The 16,483-nt window shown below is 41.1% G+C and overlaps 1 protein-coding gene across 2 annotated transcripts in view; it reads right to left on the bottom strand.

Annotated features, from left to right (window-relative positions):
* Positions 1 to 16,483, bottom strand: part of LDLRAD4 (low density lipoprotein receptor class A domain containing 4) — a 429,669-nt gene that overhangs the window by 241,032 nt on the left and 172,154 nt on the right. For both annotated transcript variants that reach the window (XM_061594738.1, XM_061594732.1), the window contains exon 3: positions 4,327 to 4,820. In XM_061594738.1, coding sequence (XP_061450722.1) covers positions 4,327 to 4,366 — 40 coding nt within the window. In that variant the 5' untranslated portion in view covers positions 4,367 to 4,820. The remainder of the gene's footprint in view (positions 1 to 4,326; positions 4,821 to 16,483) is intronic.

Consider the following 16,483-nt stretch of genomic DNA (forward strand, 5'->3'; position numbering starts at 1 on the left):
CACAAAAAGTCCAAAAGAGGTTTCAATTCCTTGAGAGATATATCTTTCAATTTTTCTCCAAATAAACATGTCGCTTAATCCATCTAATTCAAATCTGTTAGGCCCAATAATTTCAATAGCCATTCTTCCATTATCTATATTAATTCCATCTTCCATCTTCAATAATCCTGTTAAGTCCAGTAATTTCAGTAGCCATTCTTCCGTTATCAGTATCCCATAATAATCTTGTTGTCATAGCCATAGTCCAAGTAAACATATCAATTAATCCATCTCGTCAAATCTGTTAAGTCCAATAATTTCCATAACCATTCTTCCATTATCAATATTAATTCCATCTTCCATCTTCAATAGTCCTGTTAAATCCAGTGGTTTCAGTATCCATTCATCCATTATCAGTATCCCATGATGATCTTGCTGTCATAGCCATAGTCATATAACAAGAGTCTGATGGGAATTTCCCCCATCACAAATATGTCCTTGCCATCAATTCTGAATATGTTGTTGAAATATTGTTGTAAAGTCACATCTCTGCTCTGGGTGCATCTCTGCTCTGTCACATATTTGTAGTTAATTCCATAACTTTTTTCTATGTCAAGCCCCATCACATCATTCCAGTCAAGAATTCTGAATATGTTGCTGAAATATTGCTGCAAAGTCATATCTCTGTTCTTCTTTTTTACAAAATGCACTGGCTCATTTCTTAAGAGTTTCTCCACTGTCACATATCTGTAGCCAACTCCATAGATTTTTTCTATGTCAAGCTCCATCACATCATTCCAGTCCAGAAAATTATCCAAGACATTGATAACTTTACAACCAAAATCTTCATTAATTTCTTCAGGGACAACGTTGAATTCCAAACAGTAAACTTTATTTCTAACATCCATAAACTCCAAATCTTTTTCCAATTTCACATTTGTTCCAATCTCCAGGGCTTGTAGCTTCCCTATCCCATCAAACTCCTCTCTCACAAAATCCATTGTTTCTTTAAGCTCCTGCGTCATTTTGTTAAATTCAATTTTCATCTCCTGTCTACCCTGTCTCAGGGTTTGTTTCGTTATCTCAATCTCACCCATTATTTTCTGAAACATAATTTCTTCCATGGTCTCAATCACTTTCCTGGTTGTCTTTCTTAAAACCACAGAAACAAAAATTATTTCAGCCACAATTGGGTTAATGTTCCAGGCTTGCTTATATCAGTGTAGACAATACAGCCTGCCTTATCTCTATGTATTCAGGAATACAAAAACAAACTTAGTTCCCAACATCAAAACAATTAGTGGCGTCGTGAATAAGCAGATTCGTCAAAATGAAATAGACCAAAAAAAAAGTTTTTGTTCCCCCCGCCTCGAAATAGAAATCCCTCTTCCGTTGGTATCTTTAGAATGCACCTCCAGGACAGCTTTTTGTGATAAAAACAAAGATAAGCTTTTTCGATTTCTTTCCTCCTTAATTTCGTTAGTGAAAGAGAAAAGCCATAAACTCACCTAGAAGTTCTTCACAGCTGATTCATTGACAAATCTCTTTTTTGCTACACCAATTTAAACCAAGTAAAAAAAGAAAATAGAAAGAAGGATGCTTATCTGCCTGTTGAAGTCCGTTTTTCTTTAAAGAAAAGATAAACGTGTTGCTGTAATCAGCAAGAGCTTGATGAAAGTCCATCCGGCATTGCAGTTTGAACCTTCTCTCATAAATAAATGAAATCCAGTCCTCCCCACAAAAACAGGCTTTATGGTTAATTTCTACGTTTCTCCCTGACCGGGAGAAAATCTTTATCAGTCAAAAAGAGCGTTGTGACTGATTTTAAAGCTGAAAAAGCTTCTTCTGAGACAAGAGCTCGTCTCAGAGGCAGCACAGGCAAAGCAACCCTTCCCGGAAGTCTCTCAACCACTGGATCTTGAGGATAGGATTGTGCCCTATATCACATTATGCCATATTAGCAGAATCACAGTGTGATTGTGTGGGAACATACACACATCAGCACTACTGCTCTTCGGTCACATCTTTTGATGGCTCTAAATTTGGACTATGACCTGGGAGATCAGGGTTCGAATCCCCACACAGCCATGAAGTTCACTGGGTGACCTTGGGCCAGTCACTGCCTCTCAGCCTCAGAGGAAGGCAATGTAAACCACCTCTGAATACCGCTTACCATGAAAACCCTATTCATAGGGTCGCCATAAGTCGGGATCGACTTGAAGGCAGTCCATTTCCATGTTTTCAAAGGCAATCCTTTGAGGAATGTGCATCTACAAATTACTTAGAATGTTTTTATATCTACAAAAAACATGCACCAGTGTGGTACTGGATAATGCATCTGTTGCTCCTGGTTGTTGGGAACATGCATTTGTGAGTTTTTCCTTTCTCTCTCTCTCTATTCCCATCCTGTGCATTTACAAGAATGTTGTATTTTTCCACTTAAATGAAATAATGAATTTACCTGATTTATAACTCCACTAAAAGTTTGACCATATATGTATTATCAAAATATTAAATTTATATTCTATCATTTGAACATATGAAAGCATAGGCACGAACCACCATGCACACTTCAGGAAGGGGAAATATCTCCAAGCCAAGGGTAGGGTCTCAAAGTAGAGATAAGTCTACCCTAATAGAAAAATATTGGGGGAAAGCAACAGGCGTAGGACCACAACTCTTATAATTATCATCTAGTAATGTCTACAAGCTGCTTTTTAAAGGTGTACAGGAACAAGGGCTGGTCAATAAGCAATACTCCTAGACATGGGGTGTATTCAACTAAGTCCTACTAAGAATGCACCCACTAAAAGTAATGCACCTAAGTTAGTCGCATCTATTATCTTCAAATGTCCTACTCTGAGTAGGGCTAGCATTAAATACCACCCATAATTGTTTGGGGAGACTATATAGCAGAGTGACCAATTGTGGCAAAGGCAGAGTGAAGTTTTTAAAGCCTTTGTAAAAGTGGGATATATATACTTAACAGATATTATTGAAAATGCTGGCAAGCTTTTATCAAAACGGATGAGATAGTCCATCCTTATTTGTGTTGCTACAGTCCTTCAACATGTCAAGATCTGTATTGTCAGGATATTTGTTAACAGAATTCTAGCTGAATTTTAAAACCATTTTCTATTTGTTCTTAGCTTGTTAAACCAACGTATCTTGGGTTCTTTTGAAAGACTCTAGTGGGGTCCACTAGAATTTCATCCCTGTGAAGAAAAGAATGTAACCCTCGATGATATTCATTTTCTTTTATTGTAGTGTTCCCAAAAAGGCCTGAACCAAACAAACAAAGAAGCAAACCACATCCAACTTGTTCTGCTGATTAAAAAAACTAAGCTTCTAAAGAAATGAAACCTATCTACCAAGTCCACCCACATATGAAGAATTTTTGTCTGACCCTATAAGTTACATTTTATCATCACCATATTTTTCCGAGTGGCTTCTGTTGGCATCCAGAGGGTCACTGCATGCTGTTGCTCATAATTTCCCAGGGTTTTCTAGCCAACCAAAGAAAACAAAGGCTGCAAGCTTTGACAGACAATGTATGGACGTCTCTTCAGTAGCTCACACATTCCACAATCCGCTTATACCACAGGAATCAGATTGATTTGTGTACTATAGAATACATAGTATAAACATATGGAGTACAGCCTTCAAACCTAGGAATCCAGAAAACTGCATAAGTTTGCCAGAGCTTGGTATTGATAAGTTTTCTAAGTCACATTTTGGATATAAGCACCTGCCTTCTTCCATGTCTTGTGTGAAAAATGGCTGGAGAGCTGAGCACAGTACTAGTTGCCCATCCCATTCTCTTTGCCCAGCCCACACAGAATAAGTATTCTTAGACTATTTTGTTCCTAGCTGGATATGAATCTGGCCCTGCACACCCTGAGCATGGAAATTAAAGATTTAATGCATGCACCCATCATGTCTGATGCAGAACTCACTACTGTATTTTGCTCAAACACAAAAAAATATCATAAGAATCATCTCTTTTAAACTCCAGCACCAGCATGTAAATGTAAATTGAAGTGGCAGGAAACTCATTTGAACGAGTGAGACACTTTCACAGATTTAAGGAACCCAAGGACAGTGGGCTCATAACAAAAATGTTTGTACAACTTGCCCCCTCCTGCCTATGTCTGCAGAGCCATATCTGAAGGATCCCGGTGATAAATCCTAAATCCATATGTTGTAAAATGATCAGGATGAAAAGATTAGCTGGCCCATTCTTGAGTTTCTCATTTTTTAACATACGCCAGTGGTTGTATCCAAACACAAATACATTTCCTTCCAAGGAAAACATAATTTATCTCAAAATTACAGAAGTATGCTTACCTGTGAAAGCATTTGTGGCCTGAAAACCAGCTTCCTGCATGCTGCTCTCCCAGTGAGGTGTATGATCCCAGTCTTAACCTGTCCTTTCCAAAGGCAACTTCTAGTGTTGGAGCTGTCAAGTTATTTCCATCTTTGCTTGTCAATGCCCATTTCTTCCCTGCAAGCCTGCATTTGGGATCATTCAATTCCCACCTGTTCCCAGGTCCTTTGAGCCCTTGGGTAAAAAGGATATGTGTCAAATTCCAACTGCAAGTGCAGGTCAAGTGCCTCAATGGTCCTGCCAGAGAATTTTGGCCATTGTGTCCATGCAAACAAAAGCAGTTATTCCACACTTAAAAAAAAAAAAAAGCATTTCAAAATTTAGTTCTAATCCTCTGCTCAAAAAAACATTGTTGGGCTTTGTTGTTTGGTTGCTTGCTTTCCTTGGGTTTAGCCAGATGTGTTCTTCACTTGTCTTCTGAGTTCTCTTTGAGCTTCACCTCCCCCCAGGCAAGCTGAGAAATAAAAAAAAGGAAAAAGATGTTTCCTGATGACTTACAGCAAAATTCACAACAGTCAGGGAATAAGACTATGTGTGTTTGTGCACACACAAACACCCCATTTAGTAGGGACTGAGTGCGCACATTAAAGTAGATCTTTAGAAGAAAAATACCGCACTTTTGCTAAATCGCAGTGTGGCCACACAACTCTTTGAAATGCAAACAGAAACAGTGATGAAGATGTCAATATGCATCTCTGAACATGATACAATTTACATTTCAAACATCGTATTTAGTCAGGACAGGGCAGCAGAACGATAACAAAACTAGAGTTAAAAGGGAAAAGGAAAAACTCCGAAGGCTCTTGAGTCTAATCTATAATTATCAATTTATCAGGCCTCACCATTACCATTTTATAAAACTCTCTTCATAAAATAGGAAGCCAAATACGATACTGTATACCACCAACAGTTCCCTGCTGAGGTTAAACTTGAGATAAAGTGCAGATAGCAGGCCTGAGAACACTTGCATTTTTCTTAAAATCCAAGATACTGACATTTACTTTCAGTAAGAATATTAGCTTGCACTGTTGTCAGTTTTTTAAACTTTGTATTTCAAATTATAAAAATAAATAACCAAAACCAATTTTACTATCAAAATCAATACATTATAAAAATGAAGTTTTACTTTGTTTCACAGAACCTCAAATATCATAGCTACATTATTAGGGTCCAGTAACAATTAATAATTAATATACAATACTTAATATTGTGAACCCTTTGCCTAAGCATATAAAAACATCATGCAGGGTGTTGTTGAAATGCCGCCTACTTAGTCATCCCATCTGTAGATGATGGAATTGGGGACAGTGAGTTGGTGGGGGAAGGTAAATTACAGAAGGGGAAGGAAACTTGCCCTAGTAAAGCTCCTTTCAGAGGCTACCAGCCAGCAGACATCATATTTTCCCAGAGTGCCCCATTTGTTGCTTTATTCAGGGCAGCCTGAGGGGAGAGAATGGTGGCCCCAATTGAGTATATTTTTTTGTAATACCTGCCAGTTTTCCCTAGAACACCGAAGATGCAGCATAAAATTACACCCACCAGTGAGACCCACCATGTTTGTCAGAATTCTCCAGGACAATTTTACATCTGACTATTTGGGGCAGGAGAATGGCCACCAACAGAAGTTCAACTGCACAAATGCCACTGCCACCTGCAATCCGATAATGCTTTATTAACTTTTTGGGCAATCTACACATACACACACACACAAAATTGTCCCCAATTCCCCCTCCTTTTAAACCTGCCTCCTAGAATTTCATACCCAAAGTACAGTGGATATTCTATTAACATATAACATCATTGCCAGATTGTTGAGGAACAGACCTAATTGCTAGCAAATTGAGTGAGAACTGCTTTTTCCCATTCAAGTGAATGGCAGCTTCGGGGGAAGACACAAACCTTTTGGATGGAGACAAAATCTGCTTCTGACCCTGGGGTCCTCAGAAAAAGGGATGGGGACTGTGTTTTGGGCCCACCCCAACTGAATCTCCCTTACATTCCCCCATACCAATCAAGAGCTTCTGCTGAGTTCTACAGGACAAACTGTCTGAGTCTAGAACATAGATCAGGAAAGAAAACCTACCCCAGACAATGAGGCCACTACTGCCAGAGACCAATGGTAGATTTTTCCTTCCCCCTCAACTGTAGTTTTAAAAGCAGTCAGTTATTTTGCTATGTAGGACTCAATGGCAGTAAGCAATTGAGGATCCAGTTGGAATGGGCTCAAAACCAGCTGCCACCTTAACCCTCATACTATAGTCATCAAGAAAAGGGATAGATTTGTCTCCTCAGCAATGTCCTCAATTGCATCTCTTTACTTTCTACAATGTCAGAGAATGATAACAGTTTACTGTTATGGGGAAAAGACTAGTTCTGTATAGATATTGTTATGGGTTTGAGGGTGGTTGTTATGTGCCTTCAAGACGATCACGACTTATGTCGACCCTATGAATCAGCGACCTCCAATAGCATCTGTTATAAACCACCCTGTTCAGATCTTGTAAGTTCAGGTCTGTGGCTTCCCTTTATGGAATCAATCCATCTCTTGTTTGGCCTTCCTCTTTTTCTACTCCCTTCTGTTTTTCCCAGCACTATTGTCTTTTCTAGGGAATCATGTCTTCTCATGATGTGTCCAAAGTATGAAAACCTCAGTTTCATCATTTTAGCTTCTAATGATAGTTCCAATTTAATCTGTTCTATCTCCCAATTATTTGTCTTTTTCGTGGTCCATGGTATCTGCACAGCTCTCCAACACCACTGCATTCTCCACTTTTTTCACTGTCCAGCTTTCACATCCACACATAGAGATCAGGAATACCATGGTCTGAATGATCCTGATTTTAGTGTTCAGTGATACATGTTTGCATTTGAGGATCTTTTCTAGTTCTCTCCTAGCTGCCTTCCACAGTCCTAGCCTTCTAATTTCTCAACTATTGTCTCCATTTTGGTTAATGACTGTGCCAAGGTATTGATAATCCTTGACAAGTTCAATGTCCTCATTGTCAACTTTAAAGTTACATAAATCTTCTGTTGTTATTACTTTAGTCTTCTTGACGTTCCACTGTAGTCCTGCTTTTTGCTTTCCTCTTTAACTTTCAACAGCATTTGTTTCAAATCATTACTGGTTTCTGCTAGTAGTATGGTATCGTCTGCATATCTTAAATTATTGATATTCCTGCCACCAATTTTCACACCTCCTTCATCTTAGTCCAATCCCGCTTTCCGTATTATATGTTCTGCATGCAGATTAAACAGATAGGGTGATAAAATACACCCGTTTCACACCCTTTCCAATTGGAAACCAAACGGTTTCTCCATATCCAGTCCTTACAGTAGCCAGCTCTTACCATATATGGAGCAAGAAATGCCCGACGTCCAAGCTAGATTTCGAAAGGGAAGAGGTAACAGAGATCATATTGCAAACAAACATTGGATAATGGAACAGACCAAAGAATTTCAGAAAGAAATCACCCTGTGCTTTATAGATTACAACAAAGCCTTTAAGCAAAGCCATAAAAAACTATGGAATTCTTTAAAAGAAATGGGGGTGCCACAGCATCTGATTGTCCTGATGTGCAACCTATACTCTGGACAAGAGGCTACTGTCGCCATAAGTCATAATCGACTTGAAGGCACATAACAACAACAACAACAGTAGCCTCTTATGAGGAGGTCGTTCCAGACAACATAGGAAGTGGATCTATAGTGTAGTGGCACCTACCTTTTGGAATTCCTTTCCTTAAATATTAGACAGGCACCATCTCTGTTATCTTTTTGGCACCTACTGAAGACTTTCCTCTTTCAACAAGTCTTTTAAATAGAGACCTTATCACAGTCTGCATCTGTGTTGGAATTGCTTTTTAATATGTTTTTAGATGTTTTGTTTTAATGTGTTTTTAAGGAAGTTTTGTTTTAATATGTATTACGGTCTGTTGTTATGATGTTTTAAAGTTTAATGCTTTTGTTTGCCACCCTGTGCTGCTACTGGGAGGAAAGGCAGTATATGAATCTAATAATAAATAAATAAATAAATAAATATAAGCCTGGTGAAAAAGCAATATCTATTGGACTGCTAATGCTTTGAACCCCTCCATCTTAAGCTCAGGTTGGAATGTGTGTAAATAGAAACCTTATTTCCTAAAAGACACCAAGTGTCCACTGAACTTCTTTCCAAGGAAACCAAACCATGGGTAAGCACAGGAACCCCTGGAAGTCTCATACTGCTCAGAGATTGGGGTAGCATGCAACATTGGTGTTAACAGTGGGATTGAGTTTCCTGGAAGAAGCATTGGGAGCAAGGTGTGCCTGAGTCAAAATGGAGGGAGAACTACCAACCTTTCTGGAACATATGAAATTGATGTTCCAGCAGCAAGCAGAATAGATTGGGAAAGACTGCCAGAAAGACCAGCAGCAAAGACAACAAGAGGGCCAGGAGGACCAACAGCAAATGCAGTAGGACCAGCAGCAAAGGCAACAAGAGCACCAGGAGCACTGGCAACTAATGGGGGAGATATTTGAAAGCATATTTGGAGAGAAAAAGGAGACCCCATGTAAGGAGGTGAGAGCCCTACCAGATTGGCCACTACAAGGGGTTGAGAGTGACCTGGGAGTCCAGCTGCAGAGCACCCAGACTGAAGTGGCTAAAGAGATCCAGAAAGTGGAAAGCTGGAGGGTTTGGTCTGTGAGGAGTTGCAGTCAGTAGCGGAGGAGGAAGAAGAGGCCTTGATTGTCCAGGAGCCTGCCAAGAGGGAAGACACCAGAAAGCTGGAAGTAAAGCCCCAAGAACTGAAGGAGGACAGGCTGGAAAGTGAAGAAGATGCCTTAGAAGAAAGTGTGGTAGAGGCTGGAGAAGAGATGCTGCTCACAGATTTCTCTGCTCCATGTGTGCCTGCTGTTGAAGAAGTAGTGCAGGAGGGAGAAAGGGCCTTGGAGAAAGGTGAACTAGAAGCTGGAGAAGAGCAGCTGTTGATAGATTTCTTCACCCCATTTGGATCAGCTATAGAAGAACAAGTGCAGGAGAAAAGGTTGGAGGGGTGTGTGCGAGAGGAGCTTCCAGAACCTGGAGAAATGGCTGTGCAACAAAAAGTGCAGGAGGAGAAGCCTGAGATGGGAGTACAAGTACAAGAGGAGCTCCCAGCGCCTGGAGACATGGGTGAGATAAAATCCCTAAGTGACTTGGCCCCTTAGCCTTATAGGGTAGGATCCAGCTCCTATGATGGGTGCAGTTTCTGAGCAAATTCCAACAGTGAGAGGCACCCAGTGCCCTGTGATTTTGGAAGGCAAGAGACACTGGGAGAGTTGCCTGCCTTTGTTTGGGCCCATGATTTATACTGGAGATGGTGAGGGAGAACAGAGAAGATTTATTTCCACCAACCTGCGTGGGCTAGGCCAACTAGTTCTGAACAACATGCCGCCAGACAAAGGCTTGTGGCAGGACTCTGATTTGCAGTTTGGGGCAGGGGATGAAGTGGACTGGCTTAAAAACTTTTCCCAGGGCAGAGAGTGGGAAGAAGATGGCTACAGTCTGCTGTGTGCTGATGAGAAAACAGATGTGTTCCTGAAGATGCATCCCGAAACCTTGCAGGCAGCAGCAGGGATCCGTGTGGACTGGGAACTCCATGAAGCCCCAAGACAAAGGGCCATGTGGGCAACTGCATGGTTTGGAGTGGGGATTGTGCTTATGGAACTGTGTAATTATTTGCTGTAGGAAGTCTTCCTGATGGTTTTAGTATTGCCTTTTGAAATGCTTTTGATTTGTCCTTTTTGCATGCTTGTGGGGATATGAACTGTTTAATGTTTTTTTACGGAATTATTATCAGTAAGGTTTTAATGTTTAAGATTTACTACACTATGCCTGTTTTTTGTGTGTATGTAACTGTTTAGCGGAGCAAGGAAAAATGTGTGTGTTTGAGGGCTGCTGTGCTATAGTGGTACAAGGTAGGACAAAGGAGCTCCAGTACTGAGGCTGTAATCTGGCTTAAACATGTCGGGAACTCGCTATCTTGGGTGCTGCCCAGTATGAGGACTGGGTAAGCGGTTTAGATGCAGAATGTGACTGGAAGCTCCAAGAAAGAAGAGGAAGCCTAAAGAGGGAGCAATTAATTGAAAACTTGCTGTAAAGGAATGGACTGTTTTTGTACTTGTGTTATTTGGGAATGCGACTGCACTATGACTATGCTTTTGATGATATATATTTCAATGTCTTATTAACTTGTATCTGTCATTTCTTTATCGGAAAAGCTGCTATTCTGTTGTTTGTTTGCAGGTCTGGTACAGACCTGTGTCAGGGAAGGGGGTGGTGTTACGGGTTTGGTGGTTGAGATAGATGATTTCTATGAGTCCCCTTCCAGCCTCTGATTTGGAACCCTGAACCTGGAAGTGGGCTCTGCAGCTCAGAGACCTGCTCCGCTGGTCAGATGAGTCCCCTTGTTAAACTAATAGAGTGGGCAGATGGGCTAATGGGTCTGTCAAGTGCCCATTAACTGGCAAATGGGCAAGGGAGATCCTATTGTTATTGAAACTCTTCAGGAGAGCCCCCCCCTCCTGGGGCCAAAGAGCGGCTTGTGTTTTTAGTTGAGTCTGAGGAAAGGTTGGGAACTGGAAGAAGGCAGAGAGGCTGGCTCCCTGCACCATGGCTTTAGGATGCCTCCTATAAGCCTGATGAAAAACCAAGATCTATTGGACTGCTAATGTTTCAAACCCCTCCATCTTAAGCTCAGGTTGGAATGTGTGTAAATAAAAACCATATTTCCTAAAAGACACCACAGTGTTCTCTGACCTTCTTTCTAAGGTAACCAAACCCTGGGTAAGCACAGGAACCCCTGGAAGTCTCACACTGCTCAGAGATTGGGTGGCATGCAACAATATGCACAGTTGGGAATGTCCAGAGCTCATGAAAACAGATGCACTAACTATTTATTTTTATTTTATTTTTTATTTAACAAATCTATATACTGTTTGATTATAACACAACCTCAAAGTGGTTTACAAAAAACATAAAATAAAATATTAAAATTATTAATAAAAGACAGTTAAAAACAGATATTTAAAAACATCCAAAAACTAATTAAAATCAACAATAAATTGAAAACAGTGTAAAACATATGTAAATTCTACATGTCTGGATAAGATTTGCCTAAACAAAATGCTTTAAGCAAGTGCTGCAAAGAGTACAGCGAAGGTGACTGCCTGATGTCAATAGGCAGGGAGTTCCAAAGTATAGGTGCTGCCACACTAAAAGAACAATTTCTTACAACTGCAGAACAAGTGGCATTTGCAGCAGGCGAGTTCTGCAGATCGAAACAGTAGAGTGGACATATATAGGGTAAAGCGATCCTGTAAGTAAACTAGTCCCAAGCTGTTAAGGCCTTTATGTACTAATAGTAACACCTTGAACTTTACCCAGTAGCAAATCAACAATGTTGATAGTAAAGTGTTCTCTGAGGTATTTCAGCAGCACCACACTGGATTGGGAGAGGCTGGTACTGGAACAAACATATAAGGCTGTCAGGTGTAGGGATGGGTGAAAATTTTGATTCAGTCTGCATTTCAAGCCAAATCTATGAAATTCACACTTTCTGAAATAATAAGAAAAACACACCCATCCTTCAAAATTCGCATGTATTCAGATTTTGCGATACAGTCGGCCAACCAAACAATGTTTACAAAAATGCATATATTAGGGGAAAGTGCATAAAAATGAATCTATGCGTGAAAATAACATGCAAGAATACATTACATGATGAGAAATCACTTGCAAAAATGTGTACTTTAGTCAAAACTGCCTACAAAAATGTCTTTTGTTAGGAGAAATTTGCACTAAAATGTTGAATTTTCACGAGAATTTTTTAAAAAATTGCAAATTGCTGCAGAAATGTGGAGAACTGAATTTCAGATTGGAAAAAGGAGAAACAGAAAACCAAAATGGACAGATTTTTCCATCCCTAGTCAGGTGACACAAAGGACCAAGAGAGTTCCATCTGATCCAACAAAGCTGTTGACTCTGTCCTGGTTCTTTAGTTTGGGAAACCTATTACTTAGGCTCAGACTGGGGAGTCCTGAACCCACTTACATACTTCATTGCCTTCTTTCTTCATGGCTTGACTACTAGCTTCCTTCCAGATCCTAATCTTCACAGGGCCTGTTTACATGCCAAGAAAATGTGCATCTGACACAAAATGCAGATCCTTTTAATTTGGACCGTTTACTTGACGTTTTCCCCAACCTGCGTGCATACTACTGCTTTTGCCTTTAACTCCAGATTAAATGGATGTGATAAAAACCAGCATTTGCTTTTAAAATCCACTTCTGCTCCTACCGTGTATTACCTTTAAAGAGCCTTTTTTTGGCTGTGCAGTTTCTTCGGCATTAGGTCCTCCTTTGTCGCCGCCCCTTTAACTGTCCCTGGGCGTCACTTTGTTTCCGGCCCTTGACGAAGCAACTTCTGGTTGCTCTCGCGAAGGCAGGGCTTCCATTAGTGCAGAACAGTCAGATTGGAGACTTCATTACGGGGAATATCAACCTGCGAAGCCCAGGCTCTGAAAGCAGGCACTGGACATTTGTGAGCCAAGAGGCATTGCAACACGCACACAGGCACACACATACCCGCACGTCTGCATGTGCCGGATGCCTCTGGCAATTTCTCCGGGTCCTGCCTGCCTGCGTTTCCTCCCCCCCCCGCCCCGTGATCTGCTCTCTCCTCCTCAGCTCTGAAAACCAAGAGAAAAAAACTGTGGGCTGCAGCCTTGCTCAGTCTGGCTTCTTTACCAGCCACCTCCATTTCCTGGAGTGGGGGCGAGAGCCAGGGTGAAAGCGTGCGCATGTGTCTTTGCACTTGCATTTTCAGGGATGCTGGAGCCCCGGGCTGCGCACCTTCCTTTCTCCTGCTTTCTCCCGCTTCCCCCCAATACATTTCCTCCCCCGTGTGTGTGTGTGAAGGACCTCTTCAGCCTCTTTTGAATAAATTAGCAGAGCCTCTAGCCTCTGCTGCAGAGGATTGCATTGTACGACTATAATCGCCACGCACACTTTGGCAAAGAGCCCCATTCAGCATTTCTGAATCAATATGCTTCGTATGCTGTTGTTGCTGGACTTTTCCAAGTTCTCACTGCTCACGTAAACTGCTCCTGTCTGAAGTTGTTGGGCAACAAAACAAAACAAAATAAAAAACCCTACTGGGGTCAGTGTCTGTGATTTTCTCTTCCCTTTCTTTCAAGCGCCTATTACTTGATTTAGGGAAACCCTTCCTCTCCTCCGCAGTTAACATGCTAATGTGTGGGCGTGACAACAAGGAAACGCTGATAGCAATAAACGCACACGTGTGTGAATGCTACAAAGAATTTATTCGTAGCAATGGCAGAAGTATGTAAACTGTCAAAATCAATCCCAATGGAAAAAGCAGCATGTTTAAAGTGGATCTGGGGTCCCATGTAAACAAGCCCACAGTGTCCAGTATCCTGATTAGGCTTGAAGACACACTAACTACCTATCCTTTCAGTGTAAGACAGCTGTTTGGAAGTTTGCTTGTTCCCTTTTAAGTTGATTAGCAGTGCTTCAGTCTAGTATGCTAGAGACTAGAGCTGCCCATTAGTTATTGAGCTAAGTTCAAGGTTCTGCTTTTGGTGTACACAGCTTGAGACCAGGACATCTGAAAGATTGTCTTACCCCTTATATACCCAATCGATCACTACGCTCTGCAGGTGAGGGCCTCCTGCAGATACCATCTTATTCCCAGACCCATTCTGCACAACATAGGAAGCCGACCTTTAGCATGGTGGCTCCTACCCTTTGGAATTCCCTCCCCTTAAATATTAGACAGGCACCATCTGTTATCTTCCCGATGCCCACTGAAGACCTTCCTCTTTCAACAAGCCTTTTAAATAGAGACCTTATCCCCATCTTCATCTGTTAGAATTATATAAAGATGTTTTAAAGCTTTTTTTAAAAAAACATGTTTTTAAATATGTTTTGTTTTAACATGTTTTTAAAGATGTTTTGTTTAAATATATTTTAAAGTCTATTTTATGATGTTTTAAAGTGGAATTCCCTGCCTTCTGATCTTCGCCATGCCCCCTCCCTGATGGGGTTCCACCGGGTTTTGAAGACCTGGCTATTAAGGCAGGCCTACAGGATCTCGGGGGTGGAGTAATTTTTATGATGTTATTAACTGGAATGGGGTTTTAGATTAATCGATTGTGGTACTTTTATATTGTGTTTTATTGTGTACTGTACGTCGCCTAGAGTGGCCGTTAATTCGGCCAGATAGGCGACTCATAAATAAAATTTTATTATTATTAGTAGTAGTAGTAGTGTTTTTGTTTGCCGCCCTGTGCTCCTACTGGGAGTAAGAACACGATATAAATTTAATAAATAAATAGTATGGCAATGTCTACTTTTAATGTGTTTTCACTTTGAATATTTGCATTTACCAAGTAGTTTTTAAAACATGCAGGGGGGGCACATATAATTGCTTCCTCTTTTTCTTTTTTTTTCTCACCTACTGTGGGTCTGTGGTAAATGCCTGCTTTGCTTTTTCTGAGCTATGCGTTTTGTAAACGTTTTGCTTTGTTTTTACTTGAGCCGGGGAAACTGATTTTTTTCTCCTTTCTTTCGAAATGTTGCCGCATTAGAAAACCATCATATACAGTGTTTTCTTTCTCAAGAGGAAAGCATGATTCCCATAAAGCAATCTCCCCCCCTCTCTTTCCCTTCTCTCACAGTTTGAGACTAAAGCTATAGTCTATTTCCAGAAAGGGAAAAGTACTTCTGCTCACACTTCCTTGAGGGCAAGAGGCCTTCCTTTGTTGAAAGAGAAGCTTTAGAAACCTCTTTTTTCCAGCAACCACCAATTGTGTCCCCTCTCCGATTACATGCTGACACTGAAGCACTATTGAATCTGGGCTGGATCAGTGTTTGTTGTCAATTTAGAAAGCTGATGGTGGTGACACAATTTCAGAACTCATGGTCTAGAGGTTTTTATGACCCCAGCAGATTTAGTTGTTTTAAAATAAATGGCATTCCTGGGTGTTGCTGGCTGAGTGTTATTTATTTCCCTTTCACTGTTTATAAAACCAAAGTCTGATTCCTAGAACATCCCAAAGCTTCTTTGGCAGGACTTCTGGGAATCAGTACATTTTACATAGCAATTCCAATAGCAAGTTAATTTGCTATTTGGAGGAAGTATCTTATTTTAACCAGGTACAAAAATATGATGTTATGAGTGCTGAGAAAAATACTGCTTTGAGAGGAGAGGTGCAGAGTGTGCACATCAAATAGGAAACAAGTTTATATCTATTGTGCAAAGAACTGTCACAAGTGACCTTCACAAGGGACTATTCTTTAACTCCATTGTTTTGCCACCCCTGCCTGAAACTACTATCATTTTTATAAAGAACTGCCACCAGTCAAATGCACTGCACAAGGGGTGGATCTGGGTGTGGCTAATGGGAGCTTGAGTCCAACATCCCTGGGTTAGAGACAGTGGATGGTGATGCCCATTGGGAATGGTGGGGCAGAAAGTGGCAAGACCAACAGAGCTAATGACAAGCAGAGCCAACCAATTCTAGTTTTGTCCCCATCCTCCTCTCTGCTGAGTCCTACAAGGGAAACACTGACTGACACGAAGGAAGAGGACACTGACAGCCAGTGGCACCCTGGACTGGTTTTAAATAAGAAGGCAGGTAGGAACTGGCTGAGAGCAGATTGAGGGTTGGTGGGACAGCATCCCATCTGTCTGAATAGACCAGCCTATACTGGTTAGAGATAACCATATCTTTAACATTGGATAATGTGAAGAAACTGGAAGCAGCAAGCAGGAACCTCAAACACAGCAGGCAGTGATCTGTCAACCTGGCAATATCCCCTCTTTGACTGGCAAACAGTATACAAACCCCCTCAACCGACTATGCCTGATATCAATATGAAGACCCTGTCTTTGTGCTGTTTCCTGGTCAGCGCAACAGTATCTGCTGCACTTCAGAATCCTGGTTCCTGCATCTTCCCATTTTCCAGCTTCTCTACACCCTCTGGGCCTTAATTCAGGTGTGGCTAGCTACCTACAGACATGCTGTAACTGGCATCCTTTTCTATCTGCATACTCAGGGTCAAGACATTACAGCA

Source organism: Rhineura floridana, chromosome 1 (genome assembly GCF_030035675.1).
Source record: "Rhineura floridana isolate rRhiFlo1 chromosome 1, rRhiFlo1.hap2, whole genome shotgun sequence".
Classification (NCBI taxonomy): Eukaryota; Metazoa; Chordata; class Lepidosauria; order Squamata; family Rhineuridae; genus Rhineura; species Rhineura floridana.